At 38.5% G+C, this 16,235-nt stretch overlaps 1 protein-coding gene across 1 annotated transcript in view; it reads right to left on the bottom strand.

Annotated features, from left to right (window-relative positions):
* Positions 1-9,389, bottom strand: part of dpp10 (dipeptidyl peptidase like 10) — a 215,722-nt gene extending 206,333 nt beyond the window's left edge. The window contains exon 1 of the mRNA XM_029458742.1: positions 9,330-9,389. Coding sequence (XP_029314602.1) covers positions 9,330-9,389 — 60 coding nt within the window. The remainder of the gene's footprint in view (positions 1-9,329) is intronic.
* Positions 9,390-16,235: the final 6,846 nt, after the last annotated feature.

Genomic DNA, 16,235 nt, shown 5'->3' with positions numbered 1-16,235 from the left:
AAGTTCGAAGATGGTTGTGGTCCGAGCAAGTGCGCCAGAAGTAGGGTTGTAGGAAATAGGGAAGAGGCCCCCCCACTTAGCGCCCCTGGCCGGATTTTGGCATTGCAGCTAAATAGTCTTGAGTTATTAAATAATTAGGTGTTGTGGAAAAGATGTACATGCTGTACGTAATAGGGTATGACTTCAGCTTTCAGTTTGCAAATGATATCTTTGTCTAACTACATTCCCCGTTATCAGTTCACAAGTCAGCGAGCTGAACTGCTCGTCAGCCATGTTTCAGTTCAGTGAGTGGGACTACGTGCAGTCGGAACTCCGGTCAAGATTCTGGGATCAATTAAAAATAACTGTTTTGCTCATCCCTAAAGCCTAACAATGATAATAACAAATGGGATCTTGTGGTATGGCGAGAATCCAGCTGTCGTGCAAGATAAGTCCACAACACTAATGCTTATCTTCTGTACTCGCGTACTGCAGGCAATACAGTGACTATGGATAAATACCTCATATAACCACAAATCAAAACATCCACACTTTGCCTTAAAGTAAATTTAAGTTTGGAATTTACCTGAGACCCCAAAGAAAGCGCGGCAACAGCAGCCTCGTCAACATGATGAAGCGGATGAGAAAACGTTACTTGGCCCAGTGAATGGAAAGTTTACATTAATAAACTCCCGGATGTAACTGTTGATACACCGTTCTGTGTGATGCAGCAAAGAATGTTCGAACCATCAGAGAACTTCAATCTGAAATATCACCTCAACCCAAAGCACTTAGCAGCTAGCTCGGAGCTAGCTAGCACCGCCGCTGATGCTAAAGTGAGCGACCCGTCTCGTCATCTCTCGATCAGGCGTTCAGACGCAGAATGAGTCGGTCTACCTGAGACACATTAACAACACCTTCACCAAATGTATTACAATGGACTGCAGGTGGTAGAGGACAGGGGGGTTAACGGAGGCTTCACAGTTGATTCAAATGACATAACTTTTAAAGATATTGTTTATTGTGCAATGAAAGATGTTATGCCCAATTTGAAATTGCACTTTATGTCAAACTGTTGGTCTGTGTTGTCTAAAATAATTGTGGCATTCAAGATATTGGAGAAAGAGTATTGAAATAAAAGACATGTTGACCGGTTTATAATGCCTTCTCATTGATTCAATCATCTTCCAAAATCCATTTCAATATTTTGAAATGCTTCTCACAGCAAATATTGATATATGTAATTCATTTAGATTAATTAATTACAAAGCTTGTCGTTAATTAGATTAATTGTTTTAATCGCTTGACAGCCCTACTTATTACCAAAACTGAACTGGAATGTTAGTTATTCTGCACATCGGGATTCAATACATCCAACTAGCACTCCGTGATACATTCATACTAATAATTTCACTGCACAGCGGGTTCTGAAGCCCATTTGGGTCTGACAATCTCACTGATACGACTTTCAGAGACCCTACTTCGTCAGACAGATACAACTTCTTACACAATGTTTGTAACAGAGATGAATAAAGACTCACTCCATTGTGTTTTAATGAATGTGCTATATTGCATCTAAATAGCATCTCCTCCTGCATGGCTTTCTCATTTGCAGACACCACACCAGCACACGCTTTGGCAGAGTAAAATAGGACGAGACAAACTCGGCATGTGAATGAACTCATCAATCTTTCTGATTGTGTTTTCAAAAGAGAAACGTTTAGTTTTTTGGAGCCATTAATCGTCAAGTGTATTGAGAATATGGCCTCCAGAGAAGCTTTTGGGCAGAACTGTACCACTTACTTTGCTTTCTAGATTGTGAGTGGATGTGTCTAATTGCTTTTTTCTTACACCAACACCAGCTTGCATTATGTTCTCAGGAGCAACTACTTTAGATCTTAAGAAGTCTATAGGACTTGGGAGTGCAAATATAATATGCATGGCTTGGATAATGGCAGGTTATATCACATTACATTTTTCTTTACAGGGACAAATAAGCCTTCTCGAGAGGAAGCAGTCTTATGCAAATGAGTGGCAGATACGTCTCAACCACAAAACAAATTAGCGACACATCTATCACTTAATTCCTTGGTGAGGCTTTGGAATGAGAGATGTATTCGGAAGGGGGGATATATTGCGATCAGCTGGCATAGCTCTATAATTTATAGACTCAGCGAGTCAAGAGCCAATGCAATCATTCTTATGAGACGGATTCCAGCAATCTATCACTCCCAGAGCCAGCCAGTCCTAAGCAGTTTTTAGAGACTGTTTATGTGATAGATCTTTTGGAACAGAGGAACGCCTCGCAGGTTCAATAACCTGCTGGCTGAGTTGTCGAGCATCCAGGGTGCTGAGTTACGGAGATGAGAGCTATCGGTGCTGCGTGCTGGCAGAGAGATTGCAAACAATCCCAGTCTTCCTGCCAGCGACAGGAAAAACCTCGGAGGAAAAGTGTATCTGAGCGAGCCCCTGTGTACATACAATGTGAAAAATTAATGAAAGTGAGATGTTTTGGAATTCAATATTGTGTTTATCCAGACATGATGTTCTATCTCTGTTTGTTTTTCTGAATATTCTTCATCATTTGATATTTTTCTTTCTTTTATCACACAAACACATCATGCAATACAGAGCAACGAGCAGTACTGTAATCTAGCCAGCATCACTTGAACTGTTGAATACATGGGGTATCTGCCAGGGTTTAGCTTTCCAGATTGAAGGAAAACAATTATTTTTAAATGGACACGTTTCTCATTAAACTGTTTAGCGACCTCATTCAGGCTTCACAAGCAGACGTGATAGTAGAAATTTGAAACTAGACATCTAAGTTTTTTCCCCCGACTCAGGACAGAGTTTGATTGCAGCTCAACGTTGTCCTCATTACTTATCTTTCAAATCTGAGTGGCTTTCACTTCAACTACAACATAGGAACTTGTCAAGTACTCTATCTGAAGTACGACGCTCTGTGAGCTGGATCAAAGCATGTCAGTGTTTAAACTCTGAATATATCTCCCGTGACAAAAAAGCTCTATTTTTAGAACAGGCAGTTTTCGTGGACTATGTGAAAGACAATCCAGTGCATTTTCACTCCACTTGGTCGATCATCATGTATAGTCATTTGGAGAGGAGGCTTTCTAATGAATGCTTTTTGCAGATAAGACTTACCATTGAATACACTCAATTTATAAATATTGGTAAACCAGAATGCAATTAGCTCTCATAATTGTTATCTTAATGAATTTGCTCTTTAAAATAATAATTAGCCAGAGAACAAACCATAAAACTAATGACATGATATGAAACCAATTCACTGATGTAGTGGTCAATGAAATCCCCTGCAGTCAGAAGTATAAAAAACAGCACTACACACATGGACGATTATTTATGAATGATCGTGTGGTGAGACTTTGGCACTACATACACACTTGAGAGTTCATTCTACATCATGTTTTTCTAGATTGGGCCAAGTTGGAATGATAAATAATGTTTTATTACTAGTTATTTATTTATGTTCATCGCCAATTTCACAAATTATGATTGCAGATTTGTTCTGCAACATGTCTATCAAAGGCGTATTCAATTAGTGAGCTCAACTTCATATTTCTTTTTAATTTCATTAAAAGTCTCTTTAATTTGTGTAGTTTAATGTTATCCTTTCTTTTAAAGCCCTGTGCTGCAATACAATACAAGTGCTGTAAACCAAAACACTGCTGTGGCTTTGTTGGAGAGCCTCGCTGATGCCACTAGACAATCAATGTAATCGTTTCTTCTTTGTCATTTAATTCATTGAAAGATCAAAAGATTGGTGGAGCAGTACGTATTGATATGCAAACTGCTGATTAAGAGTCTGTGTACATCCTTTCATTGCTATCTTTGGGAGTGGAAATAGGCACCAAATGTCTCACTACTCCCTGACTAGGGCTGGGTGTTTCATCAAATTTTATTTACAATTACTATTTTGGCTTCCAACAATAATCAAAAATCAAGCTAAAACAATTATTGTGCTGCATTCCATTTCATAATGATGCTCTCGTTTTGTCTTTACACTCGGGGGATACAACTCTGCTCTTAGGGACGGCCTCTCGCTGTGGGAGGAACCCCCTTGTTGGTACTCTCCGTGCGCCATGAACGGCTTACTCGACATCTGACCTGCTAACCACATACTGTACAACCCTGAGTGCAGCCTGAGACCCTCCAGGCAGGGGCCTGTAGTAGTACCTAAGTCAAGGAGACTAAAGGCCCTGTCACACATATCCGTATGACAGAAACTTATGCCGGCGCATACAAAATATCAATCAGCAATAGGTTGATATAAATTAAGGGTATGTTGTGATCGTACTGTATTTATGTAGGTAAGTATTCACGTATGTATTCCGTATTCACACATGTCTAATGTCACGTAACGTCTGCATATCTTATGAAGCACACGTCGGTTACGTCCGGTAATTTTGAACATGCTCAAAACATCAGCGTTCAACAACACACCCCAGCGTAACACAGTGAGCTCTTAATGAATACTACTTATACCTTACCTTATATCAACGTAAACCAGCGTGTTGCCGATATTTTGTATACACCATATTTTTGTATATCGTATGCATTCGTTGGGCATTCGTCTGATACATTTTGTATTAGGAAGTATTATTTATAATTATCTGTATATATTCACTTTTCCGATCCGATCCGATGAAAAGTTGGACGTATTTGGACTCTGACAAATTTTCGCATGCACCGGCATAAGTTTCTGTCATACGGATATGTGTGACAGGGCCTTAAGTCTTTGGAGTCAAGGCCAGCTCTGTTTCTTACTTTAAAAGCACATTATTTTATCATTGTGGGTAATGTAGGCGCCAGGTTATGGGAGAAAAATGCATGGAATAATATCTCTGGTTCTGATCCATCCACCATCAATTTTCGTACTTTTTTGTGAAATTGTCCATTGAGTGTTATAGGAGAGCAATGGAGTATTCTTTACAGCGTACTTTCTGTAGAAAGACAACAACCCAAGTAAGATAGTTTATGTTTAAGTGAAGCTGAGGAAGACGTCACAGTACAGATGGCAAAATTCTGCAAGGTGTGCTAAAACGGAACAATAACTATGTAGCTGTAAATCTGAACACTCACAGACATTAATATTCAGACACTTTTTGTTCAGACACAAGGTTTTAGTTCTACACCTACACAGAGGTTTATGCATCTAGCCCCTGGAGCAGAAACTGTAAATTTTTTCCTAGGGTAGAGATTTTATCAAGCAGAACATCTGTTTTTTATGAAAGACACTGTTGTGCCCTCTGCTTAAAGACTTTACGCCACTTTAATTTTCAGTTCCAGGCTTTTTGTCACTCAAGAACCTTTAAAAATGATGACTATAAATGTCTTGGAGGTAGTGGGTGTCAGATACAGCCGTTTTGCTTAGATATACTTTATCTTGTCATCTTGAAACAGGATCCTAAAATTGGTATTTCAAAAAAGGAGGCTCATTCATTTGCACTTACATAAATCACTGACTGCCACTCTTACCCAAACTTCGTGTCGAGATCCCTGCTGTGTAAATGCAGTGTAAATCCACAATGTTACCGCACAGCTTGAAAAATATTGCACTTTCTCTTACACGACCTACCATCACTGGGAGAGGAGCGCTGTCACAGCTCCCTGCTCCTCTGACTTTATAGCTGCAATCTGCATGTGGGTGGACCTGACACTTCCAAGGACCGCTGATGACACGAGCCTCAGGCTGCATCCAGCCTTGTTAAACTCAGCGGATTTAAGGCCTACGAAAAATCTGCTGCCAAGACCTAATTGGATTTCTTATCTCGGCTTGTGGCATAAGGACGTAGCTATGATATGAAGAGGGGGCATTTAAGAGGATAACAGAGAGCCGTTAAGACCTCAGTGCCAGACGACGGGGGTCAGACATGGAGAGATTAGCGCTTTGTGTGTAACACAGAGAAGTTTTAAAGTACTTAATCCTGACTATGATCCCTGCTTGTTTCACCGATTTCTGAGACAGGTTTGCTGAGACACACCAGGCTTTCAACTAACTCCAACATAAACCCGTCTGCGTCGTTATTAGAAGCCCAGATCAACAGACGTAGTATTAAAGTTTGATGGATGGGTCAAACAAACAGGACTTTTCTCCAGGGAAACCTAAACAAGTGCCTTTGTTTCCAAAAACCACCACATATGTTCCTCAGATTGTGCGGGCCTACTCAGATCCAGTTCAATTTCCCTTAAAGTGTACGAACAAGTTGTGAAAGAGATTCAGAGAATGTATTTTTGCACATGGCCACACTCAAGGCTACAGAATATGAGGCTGAATATTCTCAAGGAAGGTAATTCAAGCTCTGTTTATTCAAAAATCCAATTTGGCTCGACAAGTCTGTTCCTGTAGAATATTATGCGTTTGTTTTTTTATATTTGCTCAGTGTTCAGAAACTTGAAATGTATTTTTATATAATATCAGATATGTGTCTGTACATCAAGCTGTGTGAAAGCACATTTTCCACAATATAATTTGGGATTAACACAACAGGACATTAAATAAAGATTCTGCCTTTTTCTCTTGTTCAGTCTGTAAAACAACGACTTTAAGTCCACTAAACCTGTCGTTTCTGCCCTTTTTCCTTTCAGTGGCTGCTTTTTCCACTTTTACCTTCAATCAATTGGTAATTTGTTTTAAAGCATTCCCAAACTCCCAATATGGCTGTCCTTGTCACTGTGACTGTTTGTAGAGAATTGAAATCAAACCAAGGGGATATATTGCTGCTTTTAGCTTACAAAGTAAATATCAAGTAAAGGTGTGTTTGGACATTTCAGTATGGTGACTTACTTCTGTACTCAAATCATGATGGAGTGACATTTGAATCAGAAGCTGATGACAGTTTGTGTGTGGTTTTGTCATCGTCAATTAAATCTTATCAGACCACACACACACACAGAGAGACACACACACACACACAGAGAGACACACACACACACACACACACACACACACACACACACACACATACACACACAAACACTTGTGAAGCAGATTAGAGTGTTAAACTGAATAAATAATAACTGAAAATGTTGTTTGACTTTGATTGTTTCTCTTTTAGTCATGAATATCTAAATTAATTAAAATTTGAAACCTAGTTTTCAGAGATGATGCTGTTTTTTACAGCTTGGATCTTATTCACATAGGTTAGTCATTTTTACCTCCGCCAAGGAGGTTATGTTTTAGTTTTTATTATTAGCAGCATTACGGACAAACTTCTAGCACCATTTTCATGAAACTTGGTGGAAGGGTGTAGCTTGGGCCAAGGAAGAACCCATTGTATTTTGAAGGGGATTCAAATCACAGGACGGATACACAAATTATTTTCTCACTTTTGTTAACATGGTGAGATCGGGCATTTGATCTTGGCTGAGGTCTGCGCTCTCTGACTGCCCTTCTAATTAGTATTAGTTTAGAATTTCTAGGTTAATCTTTGACCTACTGTACTTAATGTGTAATGTTCCTGTGCAGTGAAGTATTATTACTGATTACTGAGGCTTTACCTCCACATAAAATGGTTTGGATAATAATTATTAATGAATGCTCACAACCTGTCTGATCATCTGTTTCTAGCCTCATCCGATGTTCCAAGATCTCAGAAATTAACTGATAACAACGATAGTCAAAGCTACGCAAACAAAGAGCCAGCAAAAAAAAAAAATCTGATCCAGAACTGTTGCCTAGTTAGTTTGTGCACAACGTTCAGAGCCGATGGTAAACAGGCGAGATGTTGTGTGCCGCAAACTGCCATAAAAACCTCAATTGAGACGAATACTCCAAGTTCACCGAAAGAAGGCTCCTAAAATACGAAGAATATCGTAATATATAATGTCTTAATCAGGAAAATGTAACATTCGGAATAAAGTATTATTTGGATTAACTGAATATATTCTGAATAATAGTGGAATATTAGTGTGCATGTAAACGTAGTCAGCGTCATTCAATATAAGCAGCATTAGCAAACCTGGAACACTGAAACTAAAAATGGACAATTAATAATTCATCAATTTTCTTACTTGATCTGAAAAAAAGGTACGATTTCTGAGACATATTTAACATAGAATATGCAGCTGGATGCATCCCATAATAACGCCGTGGCTGCATCCAAAACATGCAGTGCTACAGCCGCAGCATTATTTGAAACACAGCCAGGTGCCTTTTATGAGCATCCTATTCTGTGGCTTTATTGAATGGTGGGCTCTGGTGAACACCAGCAGACGAAGACAGATGACAGATGAAGAGTTGGCTTCAGCACAAGGGTCACAGAGAAGGAGCCAGCATCAGGAGCACACCACCTGGCTCTCTCACGTTTTCTGATTTCAACTGCCTAAAAAATTGTCAAATAACACGAGAGAAAAAAAATCATCTCTATTAATCAATTTAATATTTCCACCCATCTTTCATCCTTAATTAAACTCCACTAATTCCAAACATTCAGCATTGTATTCCAAAATTACACGCATAGTGGGGAAGAGGATCCATACATTTGCCCCAAGCTAAGTTTCTCTGTTGGGACTTCGAGGTTGAAAAGTGATGTAGAACTCGCGGCAAAATCGATACCGGCGTTGAGTCACGCACACGCATAGACGCACGCGCACACACTGCACGCAAAGCCACCGCGCACACACCAACGCAAATTTCACACTCCTTGAGTCCAGGTTTAGGTGCACTATATGAAGACAATGCGGATGCTTCCGTGCAGAGACGTTTCTCGATCGTGACTCGAAGAGAAAACGACTGCGTTAATTGCGTTACACCTCCTGCTGCTGCCTCATTGTAGCCATAACATTTGTTAAAATGTGTTAATTTTAACAACAGGTCGAAAATCAGGATGGTTTCCCGAGTCTATAAGAACGGCAAAGTTAAGCAACTGATGCACCATCAAATACACATTTTTCAGATTGTTTTCGCCATGACCCTGTAGAAGTGGAGACTAGCCCGTGCACCATTTGAAGAGAGCCTCCATAATGTTTTGTCAGACCGTACAGATAATAAAAGAATAAGGAGCACGACGTGATATGAATGAAATATCGCCAATGCGCCAGTGTGGCTCCTCATCCAACACATTCAAGAACCGGAGTCCCCCTCATTCAAACACGGCCAGGGGGATCCAGTGCTTACTTTCATGCCAAAATTAAATGTTTGAACTTCTTTGGTTTATAATGGGGATGCTGACATCCCCAACCCATCTCCAAAGTGTTGTGCGTCAATGCGCATAATAAACCCGCACTGGAGTTTGGAGCTGCTGCTGAGTTACATAAAACACAAATAAGTTAATCCCAGCGAAGAATAATAATTCTAAAAGCTTTACCTTGATGGTCTTCGTAGACTGGCATTTCACTTGATGCGATACGGTGGCGGTTTGGTTCATCTTGGGACGCAGACACAAACAGTGCTCCTATCCAAGTGAGTCAAAACAGCTGGCGAGGGAAGCAGCGTGAGCCCCCTCTACAACTCTACAGCTGAGGATGATGATCGGTGGTATCACTCTTCAGTGTGCTTCTAAAGCGCCTATCCGCATCTGACAGCTACTGTATGTGCCTTGTGCAGCGTGGTAGGTGTGTGCACAAATGACCGGTGATGATTGGTAACCAGGGGCGACCGCAGAAATTTCCGAACGGGGTGGCCAGGACAAAGTAAACCTCAGCTATAACATGTCAATATCTGCGCCAACAAACACTTCATGCAACAAAAGAGAACTATCAGCTTTCTGCAAACAGACACATTTATTAGAAAAGGTTTCTCTTACAGCCCCCCCCCCCCCCAATATTTAAACATGTTCAAAATATCCCCCTCATATTGATAAAAAATATATAAATATGCTATGCTACGACAGACAACCAAGCACAACTGTCCCAAATAATCATTATTAAATGTATAATAATAATAATAATAATAATAATAATAATAATAATGCAATGCATAATAATAATAATAAACTCAGCTCAACGAATTGCCATTATCATTACTACTGGTTCTAGTATTACTGCAGCTCTACGTGTGGTTTGTCCTAGTGGTGTTGCTGTACTTCAGCAGAAGCTGTTGCTCCACTCTGCACTTCAGACTGTAGGACTGGTAGATTTATATATATATATATATTATCACTTTATTCTGATTAAATAATTACTTTATTAATGTAATATTACAACTTCTTTTTTTGTGATGACTTTCTCATAAATGATGAATTCCAGAGGTTAATAAATGAATTACAGAAACCAAGTGTGGACTTGTAAAAAATGTAAAAAAAAAATATATATATATATATATTAATAATATTACTGAAAATGTGCTTTTTAAATTTTAGTAAAGAAATTGCGAAGAGGGGACTTGTATTCCTGAGCAATGTCTACTTATAAAAGAGGGGACTTCCATATACTGCAGTGGAACTGTACAATAAGTGTTTGCTTACCACAAAGACTTTGTTTGTTTTAAAAATGGCTTGCTTAACTTTAATGTTTTTTTTACATAACATTACATTACAGTTCATTTAGCAGACGCTTTTGTCCAAAGCGACTTACAATAAGTGCAAACAATCATCAGGATACAACAAGAATACTGCAATTACATTTGCTTCAAATCGGTACAATCATTTAAGTGCAGAACAATAGCTTAAAATAAGCCAAACAAAAGTGCAACATACAAAGAACAGGATTTATTCTTGAGACTCCCAGTTCTTGGAGGGTGTAGAGGAGGATCTGGTGGTGCGCTGTATCAAACACAGCAGAAAGGTCCAGAAGGATGACAACAGAGGAGAGGGAGGTGGCTCTAGCAGCGTGAAGTTCCTCAGTGACAGCGAGGAGGGCAGTCTCAGTTGAGAACCGAGCCTTGAAACCAGATTGGTGCAGATAGAAAAGGTTGTTCTGGTTGATTAAAGACTGCACGCAAAGTGTTTTGGAAATAAATGAAAGAAAAGACAGATCTGTAGTTGTTGTGGGAAGAAGTGATGTGGATGGTAAGTCGGAAAATGAAGAGCGTATGTCAGGGGTATTCAACTCAAATTCTAAAAGGTCCAGTTAGAGAAAATTTCCACAAGCAAAGGTCCGGAGCATCATAATGTCTAACTTGCGTTATGAATTAGTGTGAGATATATTGAAGTAGCCTAGTAGCTGTATCATCGTCTGCACGTCATCAACAACTGACTGTCACATCTAATAAAGAAAGAACAATTTAAAAACATTTAGACAATATTTATTGTCACTTAACATTGAACTATACAGATATATACAATACTGTAGATATGTATGATGTTCTTCTTGGGCTGCATTTAAAAATACAATTGAGAAAATCTTTTGAAAAGTTCCATCCATCCATCATGGCTCATTCCCTACCCGGAGTAGGCAATCCACCGGTTTCCTGCTGAGAGACATGGCCTCAGATTTGGAGGTGCTGATCCTCATCCCAACCGCTGCACACTCGGCTGCGAACCGATCCAGTGAGTGTTGAAGGTCACAGACCGATGATGCCATAAGGACCACATCATCTGCAAAGAGCAGCGATGAGATCCTCAGGTCACCGAACTGCAACCCCTCTCCTCCACGACTACGCCTAGATATCCTATCCATGAAAATCACGAACAGGATTGGTGATAAAGCGCAGCCCTGTCGGTGCACTAATATCAAGGACTGTAGGATTATCAACAAAATGTACTTTATCTACACTTTAATTATATAAAATATATCTTCAAACTTACATTTTAAAGATTGATTACACCTGTACATTAATTTTCTCTTGGGGAAGTCATATTCGTTTGTGTTATTGTTGGTCATTTGTCGGTCAGCATCGTTCACATACATGAGGCTACATTACTGCAAGTTATAACAGCAATGGTTCACACTTGGTTAAAACAACCCAGATGAGCTGCACATTTGTGTCTCTAGGATGATGAGTTATGGGCATTAAAACTTAAGTTATGCTTTCAAATCTACAGTAGATTTAAGTGACTACAGGATTAGTCAAAATGTATTGCATTATTTAAGTGTTTCTATAGAATGTCGAACCTTATTATAAACTCCTGGAAGAAAAATCTATAACCTTTGAATATGGAATGGTATTAAGGTTTAAACATGAAATACAGACACCGATTAAACTGATATGAAACGTGTCTTTATTTATCTTCAAATAAATACTTATAAAAGCAAGTCTCATAAAGAAACAAGAACATGTCCTTAGTTTTTCTACTAAAGACCAAAAATTAGATGTGCGTTGTTTCTAACACCTTGTATATGACATTCTTCATTCTTTCAAGCAGAAGTGCAACTCTCAAATATTAAAACGAAAAACTAGTGTTCTAGTGGTCGTGCTTACAAATACAACACCAGATGGTTGTGAGTTCAATACCAGGTCTGCCACCATTGTACCCCTAAGCAAGGTACTTAACCACAAATTACTTCAGGGAGACTGTCCCTGTACTTAGTTCACTGTAAGTCGCTCTGGATAAGAGCGTCTGCAAATCTTTTAAAAATTAAGAAAAATAACAATTAACTTAAAACAAGTGAAAAATATTTTGGTTTTGCTCTTTTCTACAGCTAGCAAACGCAACAGAAGTTAATGTAACAGTTGTACTTCTCAGACTGATGAAAATGAAATATTGTAAAGACATCTGCTGCAAGTGGCGAGAACCTTTCATCGGTTGGATCCATGAGCCAAGCAAAACGTCCTTTTCTGTGCAAGAGTAGCAAGATCTCGGTAGCTAGTGTTGTGTTCAAAGTCAGAAAGGTGGCAGAGCAGATCAAAGAAGGCAGGGACTGGAAGCTGTAAGCTATACACCACACACCGTATCCGCTCCATATGATGTTGACATGATGGTACCCAACATGAAGAACAAAGCCAAATAATCGTAAATAATAGAAAAGTTTCTATTTTAACGTTCAAAATCTTAATGATGGAAATGCTTTTACATGACATTACAAATACAGGGGGAAAACAAAGATACTCCACTAGAGCAGATATTCCCAACATCAGTCTCATATTCATGTGATCATTGACTCATGTAAATAAATATTAACCTACATTTAAAACAAGAAAATGGCTCATCGCAGGTAATCAGTTTTAGTCACTTTCCACCATAGTTGAGTGTGTTTAAATTCTGCCACTATTTTACTCCCACTGTCTGTTATTACTGTAAGGATCTTCTCCTTTGGTGTGTCCCACTCTTGCAGACATTTGACCACAAATATCTGGATTGACTGCAGTGTGTGGGTGGGCCACTTGTTCACAATATGTGTTTGGTTTTATTTTTTTCAACACAAAAGTATCGTGAACTTATAGCAAGGAATGAAGCGGTCAGGCCTGTTTTTGTCAATGCCAACAGCAGCCCGTTTCTTTTTTAATGTTTGTCTTTCTTCTTCATCATTTTAGACAATCAGATTGTTTATTTAAATGTTCTTTGTAACAGTCAGTCTCCAATCTACTGTCTCCATCATTTGAACAAAGTCCTCATCTTCAATCCTTGTGATTGTGCCCAATCCATTTTGCTATGGCGTCCTCCTTGGTCTGTTGTTCTTTAGAGTCACTTTTGTACTTTTGTAAAGCCAGATAATATATATTTCTAATTTTATCATGGCAGTTTTATCTTTTGTTTTCATTTTTAAAATATGATTATTAATCCCTTGCCTTCTGGGTAGCCCTTTATTTTAATACAGTGTCAATCTTGAAAAACATTAAGCCATACACTAAAGTTGATCATTTATATTTGATAAGAAAACATAATAATATATCATGTTTGAAGAGTAATCATTGAATTATTCAGTTAAGACTATTATTTTCCACAACAAATATGCATTTTGCTTAATTCTTCTTCTCATACATGTCAGAGTGTGAATGTCGCTCCATGAGGGAACTCTGGTCATTATGTAACAGTCAACAGTGGACTCTTGTCATTCCATACAATATGTGGTGTGTGTGTAGCGTGCATCAACAAACAAACTGTGTTCCTAGTGAAGACTGAGCACACAAGCATATGGAAAAATTGACTGACATGCTTGTAAACATGGTCAGGAGAGTATTTTGGCAAAGTCTCATGTCAAATCAGTGTTTAGGGAATAATTGAAAATAAGAAGTAAAGATCTTACTGCTGACCATTTTATGTTTTATTTTATGCTGGTTGTTTTTCTTCCTTATTTTAGATTCCTAAATACATTTAATCTCCTCCTCAAGCTTAAAACTTAAGACATCCACTGAAGCTGAGCCTTTATATGTTGTTACAAAAACATTAAAACAACACACACACAATATCTGATAAGCAGCATTGTACAAAACACAATGAAATGGAATAGACGGACCCAGACAGCTTTGAACACACACAGACACACCTTGTAATACTGATGCAGGACAGGATTCATTTGCAAGGAGGCCCCAGGGCAAATATAAGTTACGGGCTCCTTTGACCCTCTGGTGTTCCACTTCTGTAGTGTATGTAGCCTTTGGCCTTAAAGTTAACAAAACTTATTTTTAATCACTTGTTTAAAAGTGCAACTGTATCCGGGAGAAAATACATTTCCCTCGAAACGTAATTGAGAATGCAGATTAGTTGTATGAGAACGTCATTTTGGAGAAGATAAGGTTGTCGATGCAGATAGTGACCACTAACACTACTCTAAACAGATGCTCAGGCTGCTCTGTCTGCTGGATGGGTGATGGTTTGCTAACAGCCATATTGTCTTCATAATGGTCACCTTTCATCTAATTCCACTGCCACTGAATCCAAAAGAAAAAAAAATTATTACTGCTTTAAGTGAAAATCATGTAATTTTTATTCATATAGTCCAACATTACAAGTTTGCCTCAGACGACTTCATTTCCCATTATGCACAATGTGCACAACATCTACTCAGCATCTTTAGTATTCTGCCCACAGACATACAATATAAACCAGCCAGTATGCAGGAATACTACAGTAAATGCCCCAATTTGCTATGTGTCAATTCATTTGTGGTAATTTGATTAAACACAGCATTTAGTCAGGCACAGTATATACACCATGTGAGCATAATAACAAGTGAAATACTGAAGGTAATAAATCAGATTAGACAACATGGGGCCTCAGGATTATGTAAAAATACAGCAACCACCTCAAGGCTCTTATACAGTGCTTTAGTGGTGCAGATTATACTAAACACATTTTTATTTCCTAATTACTGAAGACTATAATTGACACACGATGTCCTTCAAGGACCCTAGGGGTCTGGAACTATATAGATATTCAGTTATATATCCATCAGGTGATAGACACAGTAGGTAGATATCAGATCGACATCTCATCTAGCGATTAAGGGGTCTAACTACGATTTATCAATCTATGCTGATAGATCTTTTCTGTAATTCAGGGACATCAAGAAACACACATTTGTGCTTATCCATCACTTCTACTGTAAATCATAGGAGGGCATACTTTGAATTCATAACTGGTGTTGAATAAGTCTTGTAAATTTGAATCTGTTGCACCTGAACCTACTATTTATTGGTATATAATTAAGTACTGCAGATTATGAGTTTCTGTCTCATCTCCAACAGTAGTCCAACACAATTTTAGTAATGTTTGTTATTTAGGTTATTTATTTCTCATGTTGCATTGCCACATAATAGAAACAAATGGATATTATGTGCTACGTTCATATCCATGATCATCACTATTTGGTCTGACAGCAGACATGAGAGAGAAGATGTCTCACCGGATGTTGACCAGAGGTCCCACAGTAATTATGCAGGACATGATGGAGAGTCAGGTTCAAAATGTTTCATACCAAGTCTGCAGTCCTACACTAATAATGAGACCTGCCAACTCTAGAGCTGCGAGAAAGCTGACAAGATACAAAACTGAAATCAGCAGTTTGTGTTTTTAATATGCAAATGAAACCCTTGGGGCATTTGAGATTAGAATACAACCACAAAATCTTGTTTTGATAAAAAATAAGTTATATTGCATTATAATATAAATTGTATTATTTCATTATAATATATATTTTATTATTTCATTATAATTATTGATGGATTAATTATTAATAATAATAAAAATAATAATAGCCTACATTATCACATCAGGGTCACCAATGTGGGCGTGCGTAGAAACGAGGAGACGATAGACAAGTTGTCAAGTCGAACGTTTACTTCCCAACATGAACAGCGATACAGCGGCAGTAGTCAAGCCTCCAAACACAACAGGTAAAACAATAACAACCCCATTTCTCACTTCCGTTAACTCTTAACATCTCCCAGCAAT

This window comes from Cottoperca gobio, chromosome 21, assembly GCF_900634415.1.
Source record: "Cottoperca gobio chromosome 21, fCotGob3.1, whole genome shotgun sequence".
NCBI lineage: Eukaryota > Metazoa > Chordata > Actinopteri > Perciformes > Bovichtidae > Cottoperca > Cottoperca gobio.
Note: the sequence above shows the minus strand (reverse complement) of the source record. Positions and strands in the feature narration are given on the sequence as shown.